This window comes from Micropterus salmoides, unplaced genomic scaffold (genome assembly GCF_014851395.1).
Source record: "Micropterus salmoides isolate LMB-PRFRI ecotype aquatic unplaced genomic scaffold, ASM1485139v1 Ms_hic_scaffold_22, whole genome shotgun sequence".
Lineage (NCBI taxonomy): Eukaryota > Metazoa > Chordata > Actinopteri > Centrarchiformes > Centrarchidae > Micropterus > Micropterus salmoides.
In genome coordinates, this window is record NW_024041373.1 from 5,409,080 (window position 1) to 5,435,175 (window position 26,096).

General features: G+C 40.3%; 1 protein-coding gene across 4 annotated transcripts; it reads right to left on the bottom strand.

Annotated features, from left to right (window-relative positions):
• Positions 1–157: 157 nt before the first annotated feature.
• On the bottom strand, positions 158–25,905 carry papolg (poly(A) polymerase gamma). Of its 4 annotated transcripts, none has more exons than XM_038737686.1 (24): positions 25,013–25,905; positions 21,893–22,051; positions 21,533–21,599; positions 21,282–21,363; positions 17,959–18,068; positions 17,093–17,146; positions 14,839–14,950; positions 14,481–14,570; positions 14,174–14,312; positions 13,970–14,042; positions 12,335–12,455; positions 12,048–12,132; positions 11,114–11,167; positions 10,759–10,878; positions 10,313–10,422; positions 9,768–9,889; positions 9,493–9,650; positions 9,169–9,287; positions 8,678–8,880; positions 8,494–8,571; positions 8,350–8,409; positions 8,110–8,213; positions 7,884–7,987; positions 158–2,433 (listed from the first exon to the last, which is right to left on the bottom strand). In XM_038737686.1, the coding sequence occupies exons 2-24, from the start codon at positions 22,045–22,047 to the stop codon at positions 2,258–2,260; spliced, it is 2,496 nt and encodes an 831-aa protein (XP_038593614.1). In that variant the 5' UTR covers positions 22,048–22,051; positions 25,013–25,905; the 3' UTR covers positions 158–2,257. The 4 variants fall into 4 exon arrangements, with proteins under 4 accessions (XP_038593614.1, XP_038593613.1, XP_038593615.1 ...); XM_038737685.1 differs by lacking the exon at positions 25,013–25,905 and adding an exon at positions 22,774–23,225; XM_038737687.1 differs by lacking the exons at positions 7,884–7,987; positions 8,110–8,213; positions 8,350–8,409; ... (1 more) ...; positions 8,678–8,880; positions 25,013–25,905 and adding an exon at positions 22,774–23,227.
• Positions 25,906–26,096: the final 191 nt, after the last annotated feature.

Genomic DNA, 26,096 nt, shown 5'->3' on the forward strand with positions numbered 1-26,096 from the left:
GGACTGTTGTAAGCACGGCTGTTTACCTGTGTGCACTCCTTTGTGTTGGTAATAAAAAAAAAAAACTCCCATCACTGCCAGAAGAGGTGAACGTGTCAATTTATGACAACAAATAATTGTATAAAAGACATATATAACAAAGAACACAACATCAGCGTAGTTTTTAGGGGTTTAATGGGTGTACAGATTCATTTAAAGGAAGTGATAAACACATACAAAAATACCCTTTCAATACATTTTAGAAACAAACATCTAAATGACTTGTTTTGTTAAATGTTTCTGAACAGCAAAACATGAATTGTCTGAAACAGAGTGGTGCAGATTTCATTCAAAAAGAGACCTACCTGCTATGAATGCTATTTAAAAAAAGATCACATGGTACAAATATGCAAATATAAATAAAGTGATAAGAAAACCCCCAATAATGAAGAATATGCCTTTTGAAAAACAGTTCTCTGTACATTTAGTTGGGGAAAACTGATGCTGGAAAATAGAGCCTGTGTTAACTCGCTACCTGCTCCGAAGAAGAGGGTACCTCGTCAGCATCACTTTATAGTATACATATATCTTCTGTGCTGAACACAGAGCTATCCAGCTTTAGACCATAAAGATGGAGGGTTGGGGCCAAAGGCAGGAAAAGAGTTGTCTCCTCACTCCCCCCCCCACTGGTGACCCCAGGATGCCTTTTAAGAACCTCCACAGGAGGCGCAGAGGGTAAACACCCAAAACGAAGGGAATTCTGTCTCTCTCCAACACATAAACACAACCGTCTATGCATGCACGCTCATACAGTCAACCACACGCATGCATACACACACATACACACACACCAGCACAACTCCTCAAAAAGCTTCGAACCATTTTTTCCATTAAGCACCAAAAACTTTCATGGACACAAAAACAACCAGGACCTGGCTTCATCAGGAACAAGCTGCACCATTAAAACAGACCACGGTGAACTGGTGGGGGTGGGGGGAGTCAAGCAGTTTCCCGAACAAATCACTTTTGTTGTTTGAGGTTAATTTTAGATGTCAGACAATCTGCGAATCACAGGGACACACAACCGATGTTTAAACACTTTCTTGTGACTGTCTAAACTATCCAGTGCTCACCGACCTGACATCTAGGGCTTAAACTCAAGGCAAGTGCACAGAAAACCCAGCCTTTAAATAATAATTACAAAAACAAGATCAACAATAGGCGTGACACTGAAGCTATACTGAACAGAAGGATTAGTGTAGCATTTTGATGGTTCTTCCAATGTTCTGTACTAATCCTTCCACGTGCTAAACAATACCTGAAAAGATGTGATCACTTCCAGAAAATGCACAACGTTTCCTGTTGTCTTAAGGATAATTTATTTGCGGTTACCTGCACCTGAGAAGCACTGGTGTCACTGGGTGTCTATGATCATCTACACATTGCAAGTCCAATACTAACCTGGAGTCCACTTTAGGTAGTTGTGGTGGTCCAAAGAGTTGTGGTCGTGATTTCCGTCATATCCAAGCAAACCCTCAATAAAGCATCCCTGCAACTGTATCCAAAACCTATACAGTGTTTACAAAAAATATCCAGGGCTTGAGACAAAGTTGTTTTGGGACAAGCAACAGAGATAAACAAAAAATTAAATTTTTTTAAACTTTTTTTTCTCATTTTTAGATAAAACTACAATAGAATGGTCAAAAGACTCAACAGTGATCTTTTGCTCTTTTTTTTTTAAGACAAAAAAGTTATGTACATCAACATTTACTGTACAGGAGATAAAGAAAAAAAAACAAACAAACAAAAAAAAACAAATCAGCATACACCAGAAGTGTGTAGCAAGCGTCGATAAATGTTTTGGGCCGTTTTAAAACATTAACGGGGAAAAAAGGGAAAATGAAAAGATGAACAGCACATTTTCCATCTGTACTGTGTACATTTTTAAACAGTGAGGGAGAAGACGAGTAAAAAAAAAAAAACACTTGCTGTAGTTCTCATGTCAGATATCTCCACGACTGCCGTGTTAAATGCCCTCTGCCTGTGAGAGTGACAGAGGGCGCTGACAACATCTGGTTTAACCAAATCACCTATCCACTGGCAAATCTGTAATCTCTGAAGATTTGAGGTGAGGTGTCCGTCCTGCTGCTTCACACTTGAGACTGACTGACCTGAACACGCTCCCTGTCCCTGTGTGAAGTCATCTTCTTGGTGTTTGACTTAAACTGTAAAAGCCCCACCCTCTTTGTATGTATGAATCCAGTCTACAGTTGTGTGTTCAAGCTATGTGGATTCTGGCCTTTTCTGTTTCTTTCAGCCTCTTGGCCTGCTCCTCCAGAGAGGGGGAGTGGGGTCTCTTTGAGGCCGCGCCGTTCAGCGGGTCAGCTCCTCGGCTCACCAAGGTGGGGATGGAGCTGCCAACTGGGGGCGCTGCATGTTTGGATCCCACGTGTTCTACAGAGAGAGAGAAAAACGAAAAAGAGACATTTTGGCACCTGATGCGGTTTTAGTGTCACTGTGCTTTCAGACCAAAAGCAAAATGAGCGTTCGGGTCATTAAGTTTACATACAAAGTCAATGCAAAGTTGCATAGAGCCGCGATTTCCTGTCGGGCGGTGCGAAGGGACGTGAAGCGTCACGAAGGGGGCGGTGCCTTCTCGCGTTGTGTGTGAACACTTGCAGCGAATGTACTCACGCGAGGAAAGCGTCGCGAGGATTAAATACGCGTTTGGTCTGAATAGCACCATAAGTCTTTTGACAAAAGTGGATCTTAGTTTTGTGTGGGCATGTTTAGTCACTTGATTTTTGTAAAACAAAATGAAATGGTCTCATTTCTGAGTTCCTTCGCCATTATATATAATAATAATAATAATAATCCTTATTTGTGGAGCACTTTTCAAAAACAAGTTACAAAGTGCTTTAACAAGTGTAAAGAATAATACAAAAAAAAGATAAGAGCATGAAAATTTAATATAAAATTAGTAAAATACAATAAATTAAAAGGGATAAAATAAAGTCAATAAGATCGGGAAAGGCTCTCCTATAAAAGTATGTTTTAAGAAGGGACTTAAGAGTTCACTGACTCAGCCGACCTGATTTCCTCGGGCAGGCTGTTCCAGAGCCTCGGGGCCCTGACAGCAAACGCTCTGTCCCCTTTAGTTTTCAGTCGAGACTCTGGAACAGACAACAGACCTCTGCCCGAGGATCTCAAGGTACGTGTGTTCAGCTGTGTTCTGGACAGTCTGGAGTCGATCAATAGATTTTTGGGTTAAACAGGTGAAAAGACTGTTGCAATAATCCAGGCGTGATGAGATGAAGGCGTGTAAAATGGTCTCGGTGTCCTTAAAAGTTAACATAGATCGAATTTTAGCTATATTTCTAAGTTGATAAAAACATGATTGAACAAGCTTTGTGGTGTGCTGCTCGAAATTTAAATTACTATCAAACCAAACACCAAGGTTCTTTGCCACAGGGTTAATGTGATTTACTAGGGAACCAGCAGATGGCAGTATTTGATTTGCCATCTGCTGAGACCCGATGACCAGGATTTCTGTTTTGTCTGAGTTCAGCTGGAGGAAATTATTTGACATCCATTTTTTAACTTCACAAAGGCAGTTGTTAAGTGAACTCAGCATTCCAGGGTCTGTGGATCTGACGGGCAAGTATATTTGTGTGTCATCAGCATAAATATGAAAAGAAATGCCATGTTTATGGATAATATGTCCAAGTGGAAGCAGATACAAGGAAAACAAAATGGGTCCTAAGACCGACCCCTGAGGCACACCATATTTAACTGGACAGAATGAAGAGACATGGTTGTTTACAGACACGCAAAACTTCCTATTTGACAGGTAGGATGAAAACCATTTTAGAGCAGTACCAGAGATCCCCACCCAGTGCCTCAGTCTGTCTAACATGATGTTGTGATCAATGGTGTCAAAAGCAGCGCTAAGGTCCAGGAGTACGAGGACTGAGCACATACCTTCATCAGCAGACATTAAAAGGTCATTGGTGACTTTAAGCAGGGCAGTCTCAGTGCTGTGGTACTTCCTAAAACCAGACTGAAACTTTTCAAATAATTTGTTATTTTCCAGCACAGTGAGCAGCTGTTTGGACACAATTCTTTCTAGAATCTTTGCAATAAAAGGCAGTTTTGAAATTGGTCTAAAATTATGTGGGAGGGAGGGATCTAAACCAGGTTTCTTTAAAAGTGGGTTCACGCAAGCCGTTTTAAAATAATCAGGGACACAACCAGTAGATAGGGAGCTGTTGAAAACAGAGATCAAATGGGGCCCAACAGAATCTATTACTTTCAGTAAAAATTTTGTAGGTATTATATCAAGTGGGCCGGAGGACACTCTCATTTGTGATACTGTTTTTAAAAGCTCAGACAAGTCGATGGGATAAAACTGGTTAAAACTCTGTTGTTGCTGGTGAGGGACCTCTGAGTAAGAGGCCACGGGGGTAATAGAGGCTCTGATTGACACCACCTTATTGGTAAAATAAGATAAAAACAATTCACAGTCATCATTACTTCCAGCTGAGGCACAAGGAGGGGTTGGGTTTACCAGCTGATCCACAGTCTTAAACAGAAACCTGGGATTGTGTTTATGTGTAGTAATGAGTTCAGAAAAATAGTGTGTTCTCGCATCCTTAACCATTTTATTGTAGTTAATTAATAAATCCTTCAGACTGAGGTAATGGACTTGGAGACTGGATTTTTTCCATCTGCGCTCTGCTTTCCTGCATTCCCTTTTGAGGCTGCGAATGCTGTCATTTATCCAGGGTTGCTTACTAGCTTTAGACGTAGGCCTAACCTTTAGAGGAGCAGTAATATTTAGTGGCGACAAGCAGATATGATTGAAGTGATCGACCAGATTGTTGGTGTTGGAATCAGACAGGTGTTGGCTTTGGCTCTGAAAGAATGCGCAAAACTTTGAAACACTTTGTTCATTAAAGATGCGACAACACATGGAGCTTGGTGAGGCGGCATGAGTAACAGGCGAATCGCAGCTAAAAACAATACATCTGTGGTCAGATATGGTCATGTCCACTAATTCCACAGAGGAAATGCTGACACCCAGGGTAAAAACCAAGTCCAGTGTATGACCACGGTTATGTGTTTGCCCTTTGACATGAAGTTAAAAGAAGTGGCCATATTTAAAAAGTCAGTTGCATTAGGGATGGGTATCGCTACTCGAAGCCTTTATGGTCTCGGTACATTTTTATTTGAATTTCACATCACTTGTCACGATCACTGCGTTCCATCATATCAATTAAAAGGCTTTTGTGGCGCAGCAGCGATCAGCTGATTTTACTCACGAAGCCTCCGGCTGCAGCTGCTTCAGGTGTAGTTGGTTTGATCGGTTGAACGTGCAGCATCTCTTTTCCTCTCAGTCTTTAGTGTAGTTTAGTCACTTGTTTAAACAGACTCCTTTCTCGTGTTATACTTGTTACTGTAGTTTTTGGAGGTTTGCGACTCACCAATAAAAAGGCAAAAGCACTCGCAGAGATCTTTCCATTCAGGTTATTGATCGAAAGTTAATATCATTTTCCGTTGTTTACTTTCAACACTCAAAAAATTACTTTAAATTCATTTCCCACAACTTATTTGGTCACTAAACTATTTCACTCCTCCTCTCATTCAAATATAAAATAAATTGCGAACTGTAGTCTTTCACCATATAAGACACATGAGGATGAACTAATTAGGATGAGGAGGATCTCACACAATTTCCTAATACTTTTAACAGTTATTTGAAACAAAAGATATATAACTTGCTTGTCTATAAAAAAAAAAAAAAAAAAAAAAAAAAAAAAAATAGGCAACCAATCAACTACTTTGGTTTCAACAGGTGGCATTTTATGCAAGATATCGAATTAAGTACTCTATTGGTATCGTTATCACTTTAAGGGTACTGGTTTTGGTATCGTAAATTTTAAGTAATACCCAACCCTAGTCGCCATCTTTATTGTGTACAGTTACCGTGGTTCCAGGTGTTGTTCTTTCACAAATCCCATGTCACCCTGCTGTGCAGTAATACAACAGATTGTAGCTGGAATTATGCTTCCCTGGGCTGCACGTGGGCCAGCATGCACAGGGTTTGCTCTGAGACATTTACACGGATTACCTCACTAGTTCACTACAGAGATGGAGACTCGAGTTTGAGACTCTGACTCGAGTCCCACACAGCGACTTCAGACTTGACTCAGACTCGAACAAAGAAGGGCTGAGCACAAAATAGGTTAGTAACCTGAGGTTAGTGAACATGTTTAGCTCAGCATTGACCATCTAACGTTAACTTGCTTCTTGCTTTAGGAGGTTAACGCCATCTGTCGTTAGTTATGAAAAGATGAATGAGCGTTTGCTTGCCAAACTTGTGGTGGTCGATTAACGCAATCATTTATGTCCCGCTTTGCTGCAAACAGGTTACGGGTTTTATTGTTGATCATGTAACGTTACAGTTTTACTTAGTTAACGTTACACTGGGCTTGAGAGTCTGGGGGTGTGTTTTGGATTTTTCATTAGTTTTTATTTTTTGGTCGTTCTTTGTTTTCAATTTCAGTTTAGTTTTAATTAGTTTTTACTGTGGATTTGCTAGTTTAGTTTTTATTTTTTGAAAATGCTTGGTTTTAGTTTGCTTTTTATTAGTTAGTTTTAGTCTTTGTCGCTGCATGATGCCAAGCTCAGCTCAGTTTTTTCACAACACATTAAAGTAAGTACAATCAGTAGAAATAATGCAGATTTGTGAAAAGGGACACCCTTTAAGCTATCTGAAGCTTGTACGTAGGGGCCAAAACACTAAGCAAATATTTTTGGTCTCTAGTATCCTGATGGCAAGTATGACTGGAAAGCAGTTATAAAATCTAAACCTTTATTAATAATAAAAAAAAAAAAAGGTATTAAAACAACGTGAAGCACAAAGACACACTAGCTGACATGCAGAACAAAACAAGGAAAAGAAAACCCAGACAGTGACTCACTACCTGCAACCAAACTAAACAACTCTATACAGTTGTTGCATTCATATTATTTTGTACACATGTGTAAAAGGTAATAGAGAACATGTTCAAATCCCACCAATTACGCAGCCGATCCCTACCTGGCTCTCCCCAACTAAGTTAGCCTACCCCTAACGTTACATGGGACAGCGGTCGCCAGCTGCTACGCTGCAGCCAGACGCCGCCCTGACCCCAGACTCTCGACGGACATGCAGCTTGCCAGCTCTTCATGCGGCGGAGAAGCCCAATACACCCGCTGCTCACCAACAGGTGCTTATTGGCTAATCACCGCGCACCACTGAACTGCTGGTCAGGCCCATAGGTCCGGCCAGACCAACTGACCCACAACGTCAGTTCCGCCGACTTTATATCCAATCAAAATGTAGGCTTATTAGGTCCTACAAAATAAACGAAAACTAAGGACATTTACATTTTAATTTTAGTTAGTTTTGCAAAACTACAATATAGTTTTAGTTCGTTTCGATCGTTTTTTGTAGAGACTCGTTTTTTATTTTCCAGCTCAGACTTGTGAGCATCTCTGGTTCACTAAAATACTGTTAAGCAAACAGCTAAAATGTTAGAGAACTTGTTAGCTTACTTAAAAATAAATAAATGTCTGCGTGCAATTTTTTTTGGTTTTGTTGTAGATGCAACTAGACACGAGACATGACAACAGTCAGTCAATACACTATGATTTCACATTATATTATTATTATTATTCATTTGGCCATTTTTTCACAAAATCATTTATTTATTATTGGTTGATGAAAAATGAAACAGTTTTCGTCTTGAGAAAAAGGTTAAATATTTTTTGTCATAGTTTTCTTTAACAAAATGAGCCCTGGACAAAAAAACTGACTGATGAATTACCAAAACTGTAGTGACTGAAAACGAGAGACTCACTTGAGCCAATGACAGGAATGGACATGCCCTTTTCTTCGCTGGCACGGGCTGGAGCATCAGTGGTGAGGGTGCCCTCAAACACTGGGGGCTTAGGAGGTGTGATGCTACATGAAATTGAAACAGACAGGCCACGACATACGTTAAGTTTAGTTAAAACATCAGAAAATCAAAGAACGGCAACATTTTTAATTGCTGCGATGGTGCTGGGAAAACAGTCCGAGCTCACTTGTGGCGGTTGAGGGCCAGTTTAATGGAATTTTTCACGACACGACAAGTGTTGCTGGCTGGGAGAGGCGAGGAGGCATCTGGCAGCTCCATGCTGGGAAGTCTCTGAGGTGGGAAACAGTGACATTATAAATCGCCATGCAACCTAACCTAAGTCCTTCACATAGAGAATGTTATTACTGTTAATTAAAATCAAACCATCCAGGTATAAAATGAAGCTAATGGTTTAGAAAGACTTTACCTGTGTTCTTGAGGTATCAATGGTTGGAATGGGCTTAGCCTTTGATCCAGAAAGGGGGATCTAACAGTGAAGAGAGACAAAATGTGATGTTTGTATTTCATCTAGCTTTACGCAGTTAATGGAAGCAGAGTTAATATCACCTACAATATTGGGTCCTTCACTGTGTGTGTCGGAAGATGGTGGATATGGCTCTTTAAATGTAGCATCATCATTGGACACCACCTGCAGCAAAAACAGTAGCATTGATAGTTGAATTCCATTTTTAAATCCAACACCAAAATGTACTCATACTGTAGCTTCTGGCCTGAACTCAGAACAACCTCCTTACCTCTGTGTCTTTGTGCCTCTTGGCCAGGTCCTCCTGTGTAGGCGAGTGTGGTCTCTTTGCAGGAGCTCCATTAACAGAGTCCTCCAGGCCGTTGGGCTCCTCTTTTGGGCTGCTGGTGGCGTTGGGCTTCACATCTGCACTCTGCACTGTGGTGATGGAACTGCTGGCTGGTGGGGAAGGAGGTTTGGCTTTAACCGGAGGCTCTTCAGAGTGAGAAGGAGACAGACTTTAATATCAGTGTAAGGACATTCTTTCAGCACTTGCAAAATCAACATGCCTTTTGTTATTATTGTTCTCTAGATTTAAAGTTTCAGTTGGTATTCATTATTATGTATACATATGGTGGCTATGTAACGGGACCATCTATTCTGCAATATGACTCTTAATGCTATTTCTAAAATATTAAAACAGCCTATCTCACAAAAGGAAATTTTAATTTTCAATACTTTATAGATAGTATCTGTGTAATAGTCACTGGAAAAATGACTCACTTGAGCCAATGACGGGGATGGACATGCCCTGGTCTAGAGCAGCGGGTGCCGCGCTGGGCGCTGGTGCTGCGTTGGGCGCTGGGGAGCCCTCCACAAAAAGCTGCTTGGGAGGGCTGACGCTGAACAAAAGATATTCAGAAAAAAAATATTCACATATTGTGGATTTGAGCCTCATCATTGTCAATAGTAATATATGACAAAGAAAAATAGCATATGCATTAGAATAGCTGAAGATACAAAAAAACTTATTAAAGCAATACAACTCTTTAATGTACAAAAGCACAAATAAACATAAACTACACTACAAGAAGAGGTGTATCACACCTATCATCTGTGTCAGACACAGGCTTGGAAGGTTTGCTGGTTGGAGAGCTAAAGGGAGTCCCCGAGTCCGTGTCTCTGGAGCTGTCCAGATGACTGCTGTCCAGAGAGAGCCGCTTAGAGCTCCCACCGTTAGAGCTACGGTTCAACTCAGCTATGCTCTGCAGAAAGTAGAAAAGGGGGAAATAAACACAAAAGACTAGGAGGGACAATATTAAAGACCATCATTTAAAATGATTAAAGGGCTTTGTCCCCACATGCACAGGAAGATATCTCACCCTCTTCTTCTTCTGCACCAGTTCAGGAGGCAGGTACTGATGGAGCTGTTTCTTCTTCACATGTGTTGCTTCAATCTTCATCCCTTCCTTCAGCATGTTGATATTGTTGGCTTGTCTGTACACTGCAGAGAACAACATCTCATGTTTGTGATCACTGGCTACTGGAACGAATGTATAAACAATTTACTGACTGTTGGCAATTACTTCAATTTTGACACTTTGGAACTTGAACACTAGACATTGCTGAATTAATATTTTCAAATACTTCTTACAGTCTCACAGTAACAGAAGAACTGACACAGGGCTAAGGGTTGCGCAATATTGAGGTATTAAGTAGTACTGTACTTATTTTAAAAGGATCTCTATATCTCAGACATATCTCTCTCTCTCTATTATCTCTCTCTCTCCATCTATCTCTCTCACCAATTACAACCTTTTAGTCATTGTGGACACTTGCACACAGTATAACTGTGCTGTAGCCTATTTTATCTTAAATGTTCAGTTGTTCCATGACCACCAACAGAAAGTGATATGACAGGACCTACCAGTGTCTGTAAAGGACTGGATGTCGTATGTCAGGTCAATGTTCACACTCTCCGCATTCTCCACTTTTTTGAAGATGATCCCAATGAACCACATGGACACAAAGTCGTTCCTGTTACACAACCAGCAAAATAAACAACAATGTTTATTTCAGAACATGTTTGTGATGCTAGATCAAGTAAATGCATACACTTGTACTCTCAAAAGGTCAACAGATTCCATGAGCCTGCCTAATAATTAACAGCAAGACCCTATCCAATAATGATTTCATGGCTCACTGACTTGGCAGTAGCAGTATTCACACATGTCAACAGGAACCATGTTCTAATTACTCAGGGACAAAAACCTTGCAAAAAATGTCTGATTAATGATTAGTAAGATTTGCCTTTGCTAATCTAGAACTAATTCTGAATGAGCTGTTTCTATGTATGGATAAAACTGGACTCACTCGTTGCGGTTTTCTTTGGACCCAGGGAAGGACTGGGGGTTGACATGAGCTAGGGTAATGTACTCATTCCTCTCCAGGTTTCCCACCAGAACACGGATCTTTGACTCCACCAGACCAATCCTGAGGGAAAATATCAGTATTTTTTCCAGAGGCGTCGGTAACAGAAGTTATCTTAACAGTACTCCAGTACAGTCTCCTGCCAGCATGAGTTCCGTTTTTGGGTTAGATTATATGCATTTCTTTTGTTATATTGTGACAGGTAATGTGCTACACACCAATTTAAACTCAAAAGAAATTCTCAGAATGTTGCACAGCCGACGCAGTTTAAATACAATAAAGGTTCTTTGACACTCACCATTCTAAGTGGTTTTCTTCTGTGGACGCACTGGCAGTCAGAACGATGTAATGCCTGCATAACAAAACAGAATATCAGACAAGATGTAGAATAACTCAACCCAAAAGGTTCCTTCTAAAAGACTAAATCGTTGTACAGGGACTGGCAGCATTACAGCAACGTCTGCCAAACCCTCCCTAGGGTTTAATTATGATGAGCTTCAGGACCATCCGAATGAAGACCTCCCTCCATACAATCAGTATTTGTGAAAGACTAGTGTGCAAGCATAATCATCTTGTGTCCAGCTCCAGTACTTCATTACATATATGATTCTAACCATCAACCTTAATTATACTGTACATGTGATATTAAGCATTTAATGATGTGATTCAGCAGCATTTTGATAATCAAAACTCCTGGGTTCAATGTGTTAAACAGAGGAACATTAAAAATAATCAGTCATATCAGCAAGTTGCTAACGTAGTGCCAGTGGTGAAACTGCAGGGCCAACAGAACCTGGCAAACAGTTGTGTTACTTGAGCTGCGTGGGAGGAACTTTCATAAACAAATGAGTCACCAAACGCTACTGACCACTGTTAGGATGAGTCAAATCTGCCCAAAACCAAAAAAGTGAAAACAGTAAGTTGTTCAGGGGAAAAAAAAACAAAAATACAACCTTCATCTGGTTTGAGTTTTAATTGCACAATTTTATGGCCTGCCAAGACTGTAAATGTCACAAACAGTTCATTTCCACACACCCTTCTATGATACTTACCAAGGTTCACAAAATGAATACAACTTGCATTAAAGAATTGTGATCTTCCTTCTAAGCAAGGAAACCATGATTGCCATATACACACACAAAACTTGCAGCTCTACATGTTTTATTCATCTTGCATTGATTAATAAAATGTTCCATCCATCAGTCCATTAACTGACAAAAATCAACACCTACTTGTACTTTTGGAAAAAGTTGGGTGGCTCAAAGAGTTTGGGCCATTCTGCTTTCCCCTGAAGAATCTCATCTGTGACGCTGAGGCCTGTTCACACCAGACACAGTGGGACAGAGACATATCAGGCTCAACAATTCAACATGCAAAATGACAATGTAAAATAAAAAGGTGGAGACTATAAAATAAAATCCATAGAAATGTACTATCACCATTGCCTTTCAAAAATCTAGGCGATATGAGATTTTAAGAACTGCATAAAGTGTTGTTTCAGTCAGGCAGTCTGCATTACCAAATTTGAACTCCTCGCTCATAATGGTGCGCGTAGATGTGGAGACATTGTACGTGGAGTTCTGCTGAGGATAGGCAGGTGTGATGATGGGCATCAGGTGGTATCTGTCAGATGGGTTCACCTATAAACAGCACAGGGACCTAGATTGGTTCACTGCAGACATGAGAACTTCCACTAACACATCTACACCCTCCATCCACCATACAGCATGATAAAGGCAACTTCACACCCACACACTAATGGCATCATAAAACCAAGGGTACACCCGATCCCTGCCGCCCCCTCACTCCCACACACAGGGCACATACCAATTCACTTCAGTCTTTACATTTCCCCTCATTTTCATTTTTTCCCCTCAAGTAACATGAGAAGCAACTTTCTCTCAAATGTGTGAAGTGATTTGTCAGCTAGTGATGGAGCCTGTAACAGAGCTTTAGCATCAGTAGTTATTGTAATGCATTACACCCAAAACAGTGAGTCATTTTAGCAATTTAATTTTTATGTTCTCCAATAAGACAAATATATATGTATTACATGTAGCTTACATTGAGCTTTAAAATAAATTGCCTGATCAGCACCAACACATGCATGCACAACCCATATTTAGATTGTGTACAGATCGGCCAAACCACAATTATATTGCACAATACTTTGTGTGTTTGTTTTACCCCGGGTGCCAGCCACTCAATGACCTCATACCACCAAAAGCTCTTTTGGGGTGAAAACAGAGACCGTAATTTGAAGAGCTGCTGGATGCTATCTGCACATGGCTTTAAGCCATTTCTGAAAGCAGCAAAGCATTTTATTATTTTTATGCACATTTTGTTCATAAACTTTAAGTCTACCTTATAATGAGCATGTCTCACAGCACACAAATATAACTAAAGTAACCAAAACATTTGTGTGTAAAACTGTATTTTCTGCCCAATGCACGGTGATTGTTGGCCGTACTGTGACTGAACGGAAACGACACCAACAGAAAATTAAAAAGTGTTTATTACTGAAGGGACACTACAAACATGACACAGCAATTACAACAGCTACAAGGTTTTCAACTAACTGAAAAATTCGTTTGGGATATATAAATGTATATCATATGATAAACAGCAAGAAAAATCTAAAGTCAAAACAAATATATCAAAGCCATGGCCGGGGGGGGGGTGAGATATCAAATAGACAGTCAAGAAGGGTGTCCTTATTTACTGCACAGAGGACTGTCATTTATCTGCCCACGCAGGTTTTTGATTGTAGTGTTGCACTGATGCGATTTAAACAATTGTCAGATCTGTTGTGCTATTCTACTGCTAATGCATTTTTACTGAAGGGGTGTTTCTGTCTGACAAAAAGACATCCACGTAGGAAATCTTCCTTGCTCCATGCTGCTCTGGCAAGCCTCCTCTGAGCAGCGATAAGGGCATTGGAACTCATTTAGGGGACCCGGTCAATTTCCGGGTCGCATGAGGACAGAGGAATGAGGAGACAAGAAATGAGAAAATAAGATGTACCTATACTCTAACTGTTGAGCTAACAATAAAATACCAACAAACTTTTCACAACTCAGCAGAAAACCGTTTCCTGTGTCTGCAACACACACACACTTATAAACATAACATAAAACAATGATGTCATACTCACTCTGGGATCCCACACAGGTAAATTCAGATTACTGTCCTCAGGCTGTTTCAATAGCACAGGATTTGGCCACTCCCTGTAGGATGGAAATGTAGTCAAATGTGTGAATACTCAAATACAATTGTTTGCACAAGGCTGTGAAATACTGCCATCAAGTGGGACAGGAAAGTATACGGTTATAGAGTGTTGTGAGAGCTAAATTCTCACCATTTGGAAAACACCAAGAAGAACTTGTGGACCAGCGTGGCAGCCACAGCGTTAGGGTAGAGCTGGCAGGTCCTGGCCACCAGCATAGCCCATGACACTCCACCCAGAAACCCCAGCATGTTGGAGTAGATCCCACGACCTGCGGACAGAGGACACATTACAACATCTATATCTTCAAATTCTACACATCTCCACACTTTTGAGCATTTATTTATTTGTATTTTTCTTAAACTGTGACAACTACTGAATATGACCCATGGATTGCAAGCAATAAAAACAGATTACAAGTACATTTAAATCCACATACGTTTTGCCCACAGTTTGATGGCTCTCAATGTCAGCCTGAAGTTTTCTTTGTTTGGCACGAGGTACAAAATTTCATCGGTCACTCGGCAGCCTGAAAAACAACGTGTCAGAAACCTAAAAACACTGACAGTAGTACAGTAAATTCCTAGTAAGAGAATGGTTAGGTTTCAGAAGAAAGCAAACTTACGTTGTTTAGATTCCTATACCTGCCACGACTAGTTGCTACAAATGTGACGTACTAAAAGCTTATTCTACTCTTGTACTTATTAAAAACAGCACCAGCATCAAGTATCAGGGATCAAGTCAATATCAGCTTCTCTACTGTATGTATACAATCCAATAGAAGTCATGTAGTGTACCATTAAGGCTGCGGATACACCGAATATCCAAGTTTCTCAGGATGGAGTCCCCCCTCAGGTCCAGGTTGTCGGGAATGGACTGTAAGGCGAGTCTGGCAAAAAGCAGGTCAATCTGCTCAGACAGACAGAAAAATAGGAGTAGAGATCAAACATAATTAGAAATCATCCATCTTCTATAACTGCCATTTAGGGCTGAACGATTAATTGCATTTGCGATATTATCGCGATGTGATAAAACGAGATTTTCTAAATCGCAAAGGCTGCGATTACGCTCTGGTTACATGACACGCAGCAGTAAACAAGTCTGAAGAGAAAGCATCAACATCGCACATTTCGCTGTATCCTGACTTGCTGAGTAATGGCCTAAAGCTTGACAAGCCACTAGAGAAATTTAGTGTCACACAGGGAAATGAAAGTAGCACTCGCCACCCGCAGGTAAATTGGTGGTGGGTGAAATGGTCGGGCCATTTGCCGCTTTAACGGACAGAAAGACACGTGTAGTAAGGTAAGGGTATTGTGGCGATCAGTGCATGTGTCTCACACACAGCCAGAGTTACAGCCGGTGCCCTGCTTACCTGCATCGGAGGCTGCGGGGGAGCCGGTGTTGTCGGAGAATTACTAAGCTTGTCTATTAAACACGAGACGCGATGCTTGGTTTTATTTTTGTTGGCCAACCTTTGAACTGAACTATTTTTTTGTTTGCTTACTGGGATATAGAAAGATCGACTAGAAGATTTGAACTGAGATAAGGACTCATTAATTGGTGGTTGAACTGTGGGTTTTGTATCGAGCGCTTACTGTAGCCTATAGCACAGTGTGCTGTAGTTTTTCTTGTTGTCTATAGGTAGGCCTACCTGATGACATGTGTTGGTTGTACTATACACCAATTTATTGCATGTCCATTTTGAATAAAACAGAAGGCAAAGAGCTTTAAAATTAATCACATTAAATCTCAATTGCAATATTGCTAAAAAAAAAAAAACAAACAAAAAAAAAACGCTGAACAGTCCTGTTCAGGGTAGCAGGGATGGATCTGAATCAGAGCAGATACACAAATTATTTTGCACTTTTGTTACAAATGACCCATCTCACAACGTTAACACTGACCGTCCATTATGGCAATATGCATGGAATTCTACACAAACCCGTCGTAGTTAAAGTCAATGGTGTGCTGCGACTAAGCACGCAAAACATAACAGCCACCTTAAACATCATAATGGAAACAAATGCTGCAGGTATGTAAGAAACAAGCAGTCAGATGTGATTTTCCAACCTGCAAAATACATAAATGCACTGCTGAGATAAGGCTTCAGCTAGGCACAACCATATTTCAACATAATGTAATTCTAATAGTTTTGGAAATATACTCGGCAAAAAAAGAAACATCCTCTCATTTACAACTGCTTTTATTTTCAGCAATCTCAACATGTGGTATTATTTGTATGAACATAAACAAATTCAACACCTAAGACATAAACTGAACAAAGTTTCACAGACATGTCAGAAACAGAAATGAAAAAAATGTGTCCTTGAACAAAGGGGGGCTCAAAATCAAAAGTAACAATCAGTATCTGGTGTGGCCCTGTGCAGGTGTTGTTACATGTGGTCTGCCACTGCGGAGACGATCAAATGTCCTTCTCGTCTCCCTGTAGTGCTTCCTAGGCATCTCACAGTACAGTGCAATTTATCGGCCTGGCGACATTGGCAGTCCTAATGCCTCCTTGCAGAATGCCTAAGGCACGTTCCTGCAGACAAGCACGGACCCTGGGCATCTTTCTTTTGGGGTTTTTCAGAGTCAGTAGAAAGGTCTCTTTAGTGTTTAAGTTTTTAACACCGTGACCTTAATTGCCTACTATCTGTACGCTGTTAGTGTCACAACAACCATTCCATTCCAGGTGCATGTTCATTGATTGTTTATGGTTCATTGATCAAGCATGAAAAACACATTGTGTAGCAAACAGTTACAGGTTACTGATATTTACAATCTCCGTCCTACCTATGCCTAAGAGTACAAATACACTCCCTATAAAAGCTTTCTCAAAATGGTAATTATTTCCAAGTACGGTGTATTTAGTGATGCAATACCCCTATATGTAGACAGCACGCACCACTTGGATCTCAAAGTGACATACCTCTATACCTATAAAAGTGTTGTCAAACTGGTAATTGTTACTGCCAAGTAGTGTGTATTTAGTGACGCGGCACCCCTATATGTAGAACAACACATATCACTTCAATTCTTTAAGTGACTTACCTCTATTCCGTCAAATTTGAATTTTATCACTGGTACAAAAGCGTCCTCAACAGCCTTAAAAAAAAAAAAAAAAAAGCACCAAGAGACAATATCACCAACAAATATGAGACAAGCCCAAGTTGCAAGAAGACACAATTTGCATACAGTAATATTCCAAAGACATGTAAAGTTATGTATTTCAGCATGCTCCTTAACACCTTAAGACCTAACACCTACGGTGTTTGGAAAATGTTTAGGGACAGTTCAAATTCAGAAAATATGAGCATAAAGTGGAATGAGTGTGTTGCTTATAGATGTCTATGGAGGCCAGGGCTTCAAGATTCAATTATCATGCTCCTCTTACAAACACAGGGTTATTCTTGCAACATCCACCAGTGAAAGTTCGCTGAGCTGTACCGCTACATTTTTGTATATGATCAGCAAGATGAGAACCGAAATAAACGCTTCAACAAAAAAGCTAATTTGATAAATGTATTTAAATACAATTTAGTGTCACCACAAAAATAAACTAAAGGGGTTTACACACTTTTTCCATCATGGTATTAATAAATGCACCTTGGGAAATTAACACTGATAATCAGTAGCCCTATCACCACGGGTCTCACTCATCTGCTGAATTACTACATTACTCACTCTAGTACAGGGCTTTCTTATTCCTCCACCTATTCAGCAGAAGTACACTTAGACTCAGCCATGCACAAGAAATACAGCAAACTAAACCAACATTAGGTGCAGTTTTGAAGGTCAGGGATGAAACGGGGGCTTCCCTCTAAATAACTTTGTGTGGGACATTTGACATAGAAACCTATACATACGTACATTTTTTTTAACCTGTGCTTTAATGACAAAATGCCACATAGACTTACCCTCAGGTCTTTGATCTCTTCGTGCTGTTTCAATTTCTCAAAGAAAGACTGGAAAAAGTCACTTCTCTCTACATGGCGTGGAGCCACACATAAGGCATCAATATCAGCTCCTGGAAAAAACAGTATCTTTAACCTGTGTAATCTGTGTTGCCTAGTAGAAACAATCTGATAAATGAACACAACAAAGTTGCTGCATTCTAGGCTAAAGAGAGTTCATGTAATAAAACATCACGGATAAACAAGTGAAGTGCAGAAAAGACCCCTAACAAGTTTTCTGACTGTCCAACTGCTTTGGACAGTCCCAGCCTATAAAATGTGGATTTAGATATTTTTTAACAAACAAAAACTACAAATCAGAGCTGGTTTTGCTGCACACTGATGAACTTGTGAACTTTGTAAAAAGCAAAAATGAAATCAATTTCAAGTATTTGTTTGCGTCTGTAAGACTAGAGGTGAGTCTAAATCTTCCATTTGCTGTCCTGACACCATATCCATTTCTCTATACTAATGCATCATCTGTGAACTGAAACTTGAGCCGCTTTTCATTTGTTTTCTCTCCTCTGCATTTCACTTGCTCACAACTGTGATACAAAGAAGTTCAACTGATTCAGGCTACGTCCACACTAATACGTTTTCATTTAAAAAAAATTTTAAAGGAAAATGATCTCTTTACACAAGTGTTTTAGTACCATTTCAAAAATTAATCTCCACACCAACACGCCTGAACACGCATATCACGAGACAATTCACATACATCCACGGGAACCCTAATATTTTTGCTAGTCCTTGCACACGCGGACTGACTGTATTCAGACCAAATGCGAATTTAATCCACACAATGCTTTCCTCGCAGGGGTTTTATAGCTGGACATCCCTGGAGTGTTCACACACAATGCAATAACACAAATAAACACAACTTGCCATTACTACAGCTGTATGAACCCAAAGTAAACATTTTGCTGTGATTAAATAGCAGTGAACGGATCAAACTGATGCCGAACTAACTACAATATGATGCAGATTTGTTAAACATATGAATTCACGCTTTGTCAGGTCTGTCAGCAAGACAACATCTAAAATGTTTATTTTCTGAATGGAGTTTGGATCAATCAGGGCTATGCTATGCTAACTTGGGCATAGTAAAGTACAACGATAGCTGTAATAAAGTTACATACACATGTTTTCTGAACTCACCAGGTAGTTCAACCTCCTCGCTTTCTTTTCTCCCAGCAATGTCCAGTTTTGTCCGTTTTTTATATAAATATGAAGTAGTGCCAAACGACGCTAACACCACCACTGGAACCGGGTGTGCACGGAATCTAGCTGCTGAGAAGTTCGAGTGAAGATAAATAAACGTTGTAATCCCAAAAACTAAAGTAAAAAGCTAATTTAATAACAGCAGTTTACTCCGAGCTCCTCCCTCGAGCAAATGGCGTAGTTGTCAGAGCATAATCCAGTTCACGGGTGTTTACTTGTCCAAAAGCTGGAGCGCAGCTCCCTGCTCCTCTCTCAAGTTTAGCAGATCTCTGCCGGCCAGCAGATTTTCAATCGCCCGCTCTGCCTGGCCCTCTCCACACAACGCTCTGAAGCTGTCGGTGACGTACAGACAATCTCAGCTTTGATAGGCTAGACTCAGCGTCATGCGAATTTCTCGCTTGCGTTGAAAATATTCAACTCATGCGAATTCCTTCGCGTTGCCGGCACGCCCCCTTCGCGTCGCCTGACAGGAAATCGCAACTCTAAGCGTCCTTGCATTGACTTTGTATGTAAACTCACCGCCCCGAACGCTTGCTTTGCTTTTGGTCTGAAAGCACCATTAGGCTCTACTATGTCTGTATGGACAAGCAGCATGCACATAACTCAGAAGAAAGCTCGCGATATGGTGGATTTTAGGTGCAAGAAAGGGAATCTGTGACCAGATGATAGCAAGGTAGAGAAGAAAGCAAACCACATGTTTATAGTGGCTTTTGTGGAGCTTTTTCGTTCACCACGGCTTGGTCTACAGCAGAACTGTGACAAGAGCTGGTCTAGAGTGACGTCAAAGTCGCATCAATTCCGGTGTCCAGGCTCAGGTCGCATTTAAAAAAATAAAAAATATACGATCTGTATCGGATTTACACATATCAAAGTGGCCCAAATCCGAACTGGAAAAGATCAGATTCCATGTGAATTGGCCTGTTCACACTGTTGAAACAAAATACAGCTAATCTTCACCTTGCATCACCTAGTAGATGGACCAGAGTTCGGCCTTATCAAGGCGCTGAGTCAGTCAACCAGAGACTTATTGTTTGAAAGTCACAGGCCGTTACCTTTGGCTTACTTTAGCTCAGCAAATGATCCTAACGTGACCTGGGGAAACCTGTTTGATATTACCATTACCAGCTGACAAATCAGGGAAGGACACGTTGTGATTGATAAGACCCAATCAGGCAGTGAACCTGGATGTCTGTTTCATCTGAAAATTCTCAGTTTTGCGCCAGTCCAGAAAAAAACGCAACCCCAAAGTTATCAAACTGAAATGAGTTGGCAACATTTTCAAAAGTCTACAATGCCGGAGTAGTGTGGAAGCTAGGCGTAACCATAGCAAAGTCAAAGTATTTGTGTGGATGTAACGTTAATGACAAACAATGTGGCAATTCTCACGTTTGACTTTTCCAGAAGAGCAATGGGTTGTTATAAACAAAGCACTGCAAATTGATCACCGGTTGGATTAGTGGATATCAACCAGTGAATAGAATAATTCAACCACCTCCAGCACCATTACCAGTTATGCAGATTTGTTCGGAACATCCTTAATTATTCAGATTGATGGCACACACCATAGTGTTAAAAAATGAATAGTAAAAAACAGCATTGTATTTTTTTGTTATACATCTAATTATTTAAAGAATATACTTTTTGATCTCACTTGCTGTGTCCGTTGTTTAAACCATATTCACACAAGGGCCTTCAGTATACTAAGCCAGTGTTTACCAGCTTTCATACCCTAAAACTGGCATTGTCATGTTCTTCTGCCATTGACTGTTTTTGAAAAGACTAGCCACGTGCTTTAGTATAGTTAGGGTGAACTGAACTTCTCAAAAACAATGAAGCATGCCAGCTTAGACAGGGTCGACTGCTGTGTGGCAGTAATGTTCTGTTACTGCTGGGTTCTCTTTGCTCCATTTGAAAGTCAATATAGCCAAGCAGACCGTGCAAGTGTTATTAAAGTTTAATGCTGTCAGTCACCTTTCCTGGCATAAAAAAAAAGTGTTGAGTATAGTTGATTGATGATGTTGCTGCAATGAATGAACACTAAAATATCAAACATCAACTAGACATACCTTTTGTGTGCACTCCAAGCCGGTACGAACCAAATGTAAATATCTTGCCTCCAACACAGCTTATAGCTGATGGTGGAAGGTTCTGTAGAGGAGAGAAAGGTATACAGTGAAGTCAATATGGAGTCATTTCCTCTTTGTGGCTTTACTATAGAAAGCTTTAGTGTGTCTTGTGATTTTTTGTCCCCATTAACAACCCCCATGTTACATCATAACTTACACTTAAAGGCATTCAACACCACAAATGAGCATACCTTTAGTTCACTGATCTCTGCTATCCATTCTTTAACAAAGTTATTCAACTTCCCAAGAACTGCAAGTCTGAAAGGAGATATAAATTTTAGCAGGTGCTTCATTCACAATACACACACCTCTCACTGATCATAGTGTGAGGATGAAAATGATACAAATATACAACACACATTCAAAAATTCAGTTTTTAGTAGTCTTCAGTTGAGACTACCAAAGAAGTGCTGGGGCATTATTTTACATGTGTTCGTGTTACTATTGGCACTACTTCTAAGTGCAGGTGTGCTTGCTGCAATGGAAGGGATGTAGTCTAGATACCCAATAGTTGTCTTGTTGTTAATAAAATTATACTTGCTGTTCCTCACCTATGGTTCAATTCCTCTTCATCTTCAAACACCCCAAAAGGTTTCATAGCATCACAGAGCTTCTGGGTGTACTGGTGGTCTATTTCTCGCGGGGGTGCAAGGCTAATGGCAGAGGTGATGCCATAGTGTTTCTGAGGCTGCTGCCCACCAGGCATGGTGCTGAGAGGGACACGACATGGAAAACATGACATGAAATGACAGCTACTACACCACGTTAATTTTACAATGTCATGGTTTCTAAAACCAATATATGAACTCACGTAACGTTAAGTTAAGACATTTATCAGCCAGTCAAAATGTATAAGGTGCTATTCTTTACTAGTTGCTGTCGCTCTCCTTTAAGTTACCGCGAACCCCATGTGTAAACACTTAGCAAAGTGACACATTTACATCACTTAAACAACAAGCGTATTAAGGTTAATTGTTTGTGATTCCAAATCTGAAACGTGAGTTTACCCAAACTGCAGAAACGTGTTTGAAATGTGCCACTATTGAACCCAAGCTGGCGGCGAACGAACGTTAGCCGAGAAGCTACAAACAGGTTGGAAGCGCTAACAAATTGGCTAATTTAGCAAGTTAGCAAACGCTAGCTGGCTGCTGCGGAAGAATTGGTTTTACTAATGACTCGCTTTCTGGTTAGACCTATTTCAGAGTTGACATTTTCTTAAAGAAAAATAAGTGAGCCTTTCGTTTTTTAAGGCATATTTACATTATAGTTACCCAACAACAAACAAGCGACGCGGCCAACTATCGGTGGCTGCAGGCCTTGTTTGGTTGTTGTGACAGTTGGCTAACGTTAGCTTTTAGCCTATTCTTTAGGACTCTCTTACACGCGAACAAAAATGTTCATAAATGGACAATGTGCCACATGCATGACTTACCTTGACATTTCTTTCATGACACTCTAAAAAGCTTGCACTGTTTTACTGCTGTAAACCCGTAAAAAACTAAGAAAGTCAGCAAGTGGAAATGATAACAGCCTCGACCTGATTACAACAATGGTCACTTTCCAGAGAGCGGTTCAAACCTTCCCACTGAACCGGAATCACTTCTTATAAGATAACGTATCAGCTCGTAAGCTTGAAAGAATATTCATATCTAATTAATTTACAAAACGCACGAGAGCTTTTGGATGCTAGCAGCTAAACACGCGTTTAATAGCTGTCAGGCCCGTTTTTAAATTCAAAACTACAAAAGTAACGGCGTTTGTTGGGACAACGTCTGCGTGCAGCACGCTGAGCAACCATCGTCAGGAGCCAGACACCGCCTCGCTGAGGCCACAGATCACGTGACCAGGCCTGACACTGCTCAGCCAAACCAGACCCGATCCTGCACAGCTAGCTGCAACATGTTACCCTCACCTGTCGCACACGGTGAGTATGAACGAAGTCGTTAGGACGAGATATAGCTGGACATTTATAGTTTAATATCTTGAAGATTATGTAGCATAAAAGCTAATGTATAATGCTTAGGTGAAAGGGTACTTCGGAAATGTAGCGTTATGTTGGATAATACTGGCTATAACCGTTACATTTTAAACTGTAGAACTTAAGTATTCCCCTGCTGCGCAAACCTTTTTGAGAACCACCTAAATGTTAAGGACAAGGGGAATGTAAAATAATACACTTTATTTGTGCATAGTGCATGTCTGTATGGAAAATAAAAGCATGTCTGAAAAGTAAACTGCTGTGTTGTGTTCAATATTGCTGTGTCCACCTGAGAGCAAGACACACTGAGGGAAACAAATAAAGGTATAAAACTAAAAAGAAACTAGATGAATAAATGTTGAGGTGTACTAATATGTAATTGTAGTGCCAATAACTTGTTTTTTGGAGGAAAGTATGCTACATCATAGGCCTATATCATTTGTGTTTCCTAAGAATATATTTAAAATATAGCCTATATATCTATGATCAAAGGTGTCAATGTCAGTTTGGTGTGGTGGGAGGTGGCATTTGTGGGTCCTCTGGGGTTCACAGATAGCAGAGCTTTGTCAGAAAATCGTAGGGGTCACCATGACAGGACCAGTGTTGGCTCTCTTCTCCCCCCACCAGCTCCTTCATGTCTTTCTGTTTACTTAGGGGTCATTCTTGTATCCAACAAATCTTTCCTCATTGAGTAGCCAGAAAGTTTACCTTACTGAGACAGAATCGGTCATTCCATTAATTAAATCTGCGTTGATAAGCAGTTGGCACCTTGCATGGCAGCCATTGGCATTAGTGTATGAATGTGCGTGTGAATTTGAAGGTGCTTTGAGTGGTCAGAAGATAGTAAGGCACAATAAAAGGGCAGTCCATTTACTGTTGTTCTTGTCAGCCATTATGCTGATAATTAAAGGATGTTCAGAAATATAGAAATGAAATGTTTTACTTTACACTGTTGAAAAGTAGACTACCTGGCTGAACCGGTTTTAAATAGTCTATGGCCTGAACATACCAGACTTCTGTATTTGGCAGGAAGGCCCAGCTAGTCCTTCTGGTTCTCTGAACCAAAGATTGTATGTAATCTCACCAGATTAAGCAGCTCTATCTAGTGGTCAGTTTCAATTATTACACTTAGTGTACAGTAAACTAAAATGAATAGGTTTGATCATCAGCCTTGATCGACTTTAGTGTATCAGTGAATGATCAACACTTGGTTACAGTCCTTGTCAAACCTCTGCTCTCTTTGGTGCTATGGAGATGATGTTGACACGTGAGATTACACTGCATCATTTTCCAATTAACGTTTGACAAGAAGTATAACTAATACAACTATAATATGTGGTTGTTGGCCAATGTTTTAGATTAAATATGACATTTGGTTTTCATTGATCAGTGTATTCTTTGCTCAACAGTGTTTAATAACCAAATACCTCATCAAAATGTGGTTGTGCTCTATGAATTTACACCAAATTATGTAGGCTATTGTAGGCTATGTAAAAAAATATTGTGTTATGTGTAGGCCTATAGCCTACTTGCTTTCAACCACCAATTATCCCTATTGTAATTCATTAAAAACCTTTTCTGTGTTTGTTTAGTGCATTGTTGAAGTTTTGATATTAATGGCTTAGTATGTTCCTGACTTCCTGTCTCAGGAACTACTCTGGGCATCACCCTGAAGACCTGTGAGATAACTTACCTTTCCAGGAGAAATGTGCTCAGTGTTGCCAGCTTGATTTCGTGAGTGTTGCAATGTATTCCAATAGGTCAACATAGTCACCGCAGGACAACACTTGGGCTGCATGCCAAGTCTCTTAATTGCACTCCACGTTTCCCTCACGCGCGTCTTTTCCTTGCAAGGAGAGAAGAAACGAGAAGCGACGTCAGTCGGCTCTAACAGCTGTAGAGCCTTTTGATGGAGATGTCTGCACACACGCACTGTGCTAAAACCAATAAAGGCACGCAGTTATCACTGCCAGAGCAGCGTGTTTCCCTTTGTAGCTGTTACCTGTTCAACAAACAAGCACATTCTATAGCCTATTTATACTATGTCCTGCTCTTTTCTACTGCACGGTGCTTTTATATTAGGCTATCTAATTGTTTGCATATGTATTTATTACTATTCTGATGTGAATTAATTATTGAATAACAACAATATGATTATAGTGTCTTTTGATCATTGGAAATGACTTAGTAGGCTAAATGTTCCAGAGAAATGTGATGTGATGATGTGACTCATCAAACCGACGCCCAAGAATGCCATGATCAGCCTCACATGTGATGTCATGGAAATGAAATGTAAAACATTTCTTGCTGACAGACTCGCTTAGTTCAGTTGTATCCATAATAAAGGATAATGTGGGAATAACGGATAATGAAAAGAAAAAAAATCTTTCTAATAAATGACAGTTGTTTGTGGTCCTTTAGTTGGTCAGACCTACAATAAACACAGATTTTTATCTAGATGGTGAATCAGACAACAAGTAAAATATAAAGTAAAATATAAAACTTGGGAGTTGAATCAGTTATAATGTCTACACTCTGGTATGAAACTCCAGCAACGTTGTGATGTCAGATGAGTACGATCAGCTGCAGCGACCAATCAATAACTTATATCCAAAAAGCGGGCGTGTCGGCCAGTAAAAAAAAAAAAAAACTTCCTGAAGGCTGCTCTCGTGTGTCTTCGCTCATGGCTCCTCGCTCTTCCAGCAGAAATAAGAGCTTCGAGGCGATATCGATATCAAATAGGGCCTGTGTGGCTTGGTTTACCCTATATTAACTTG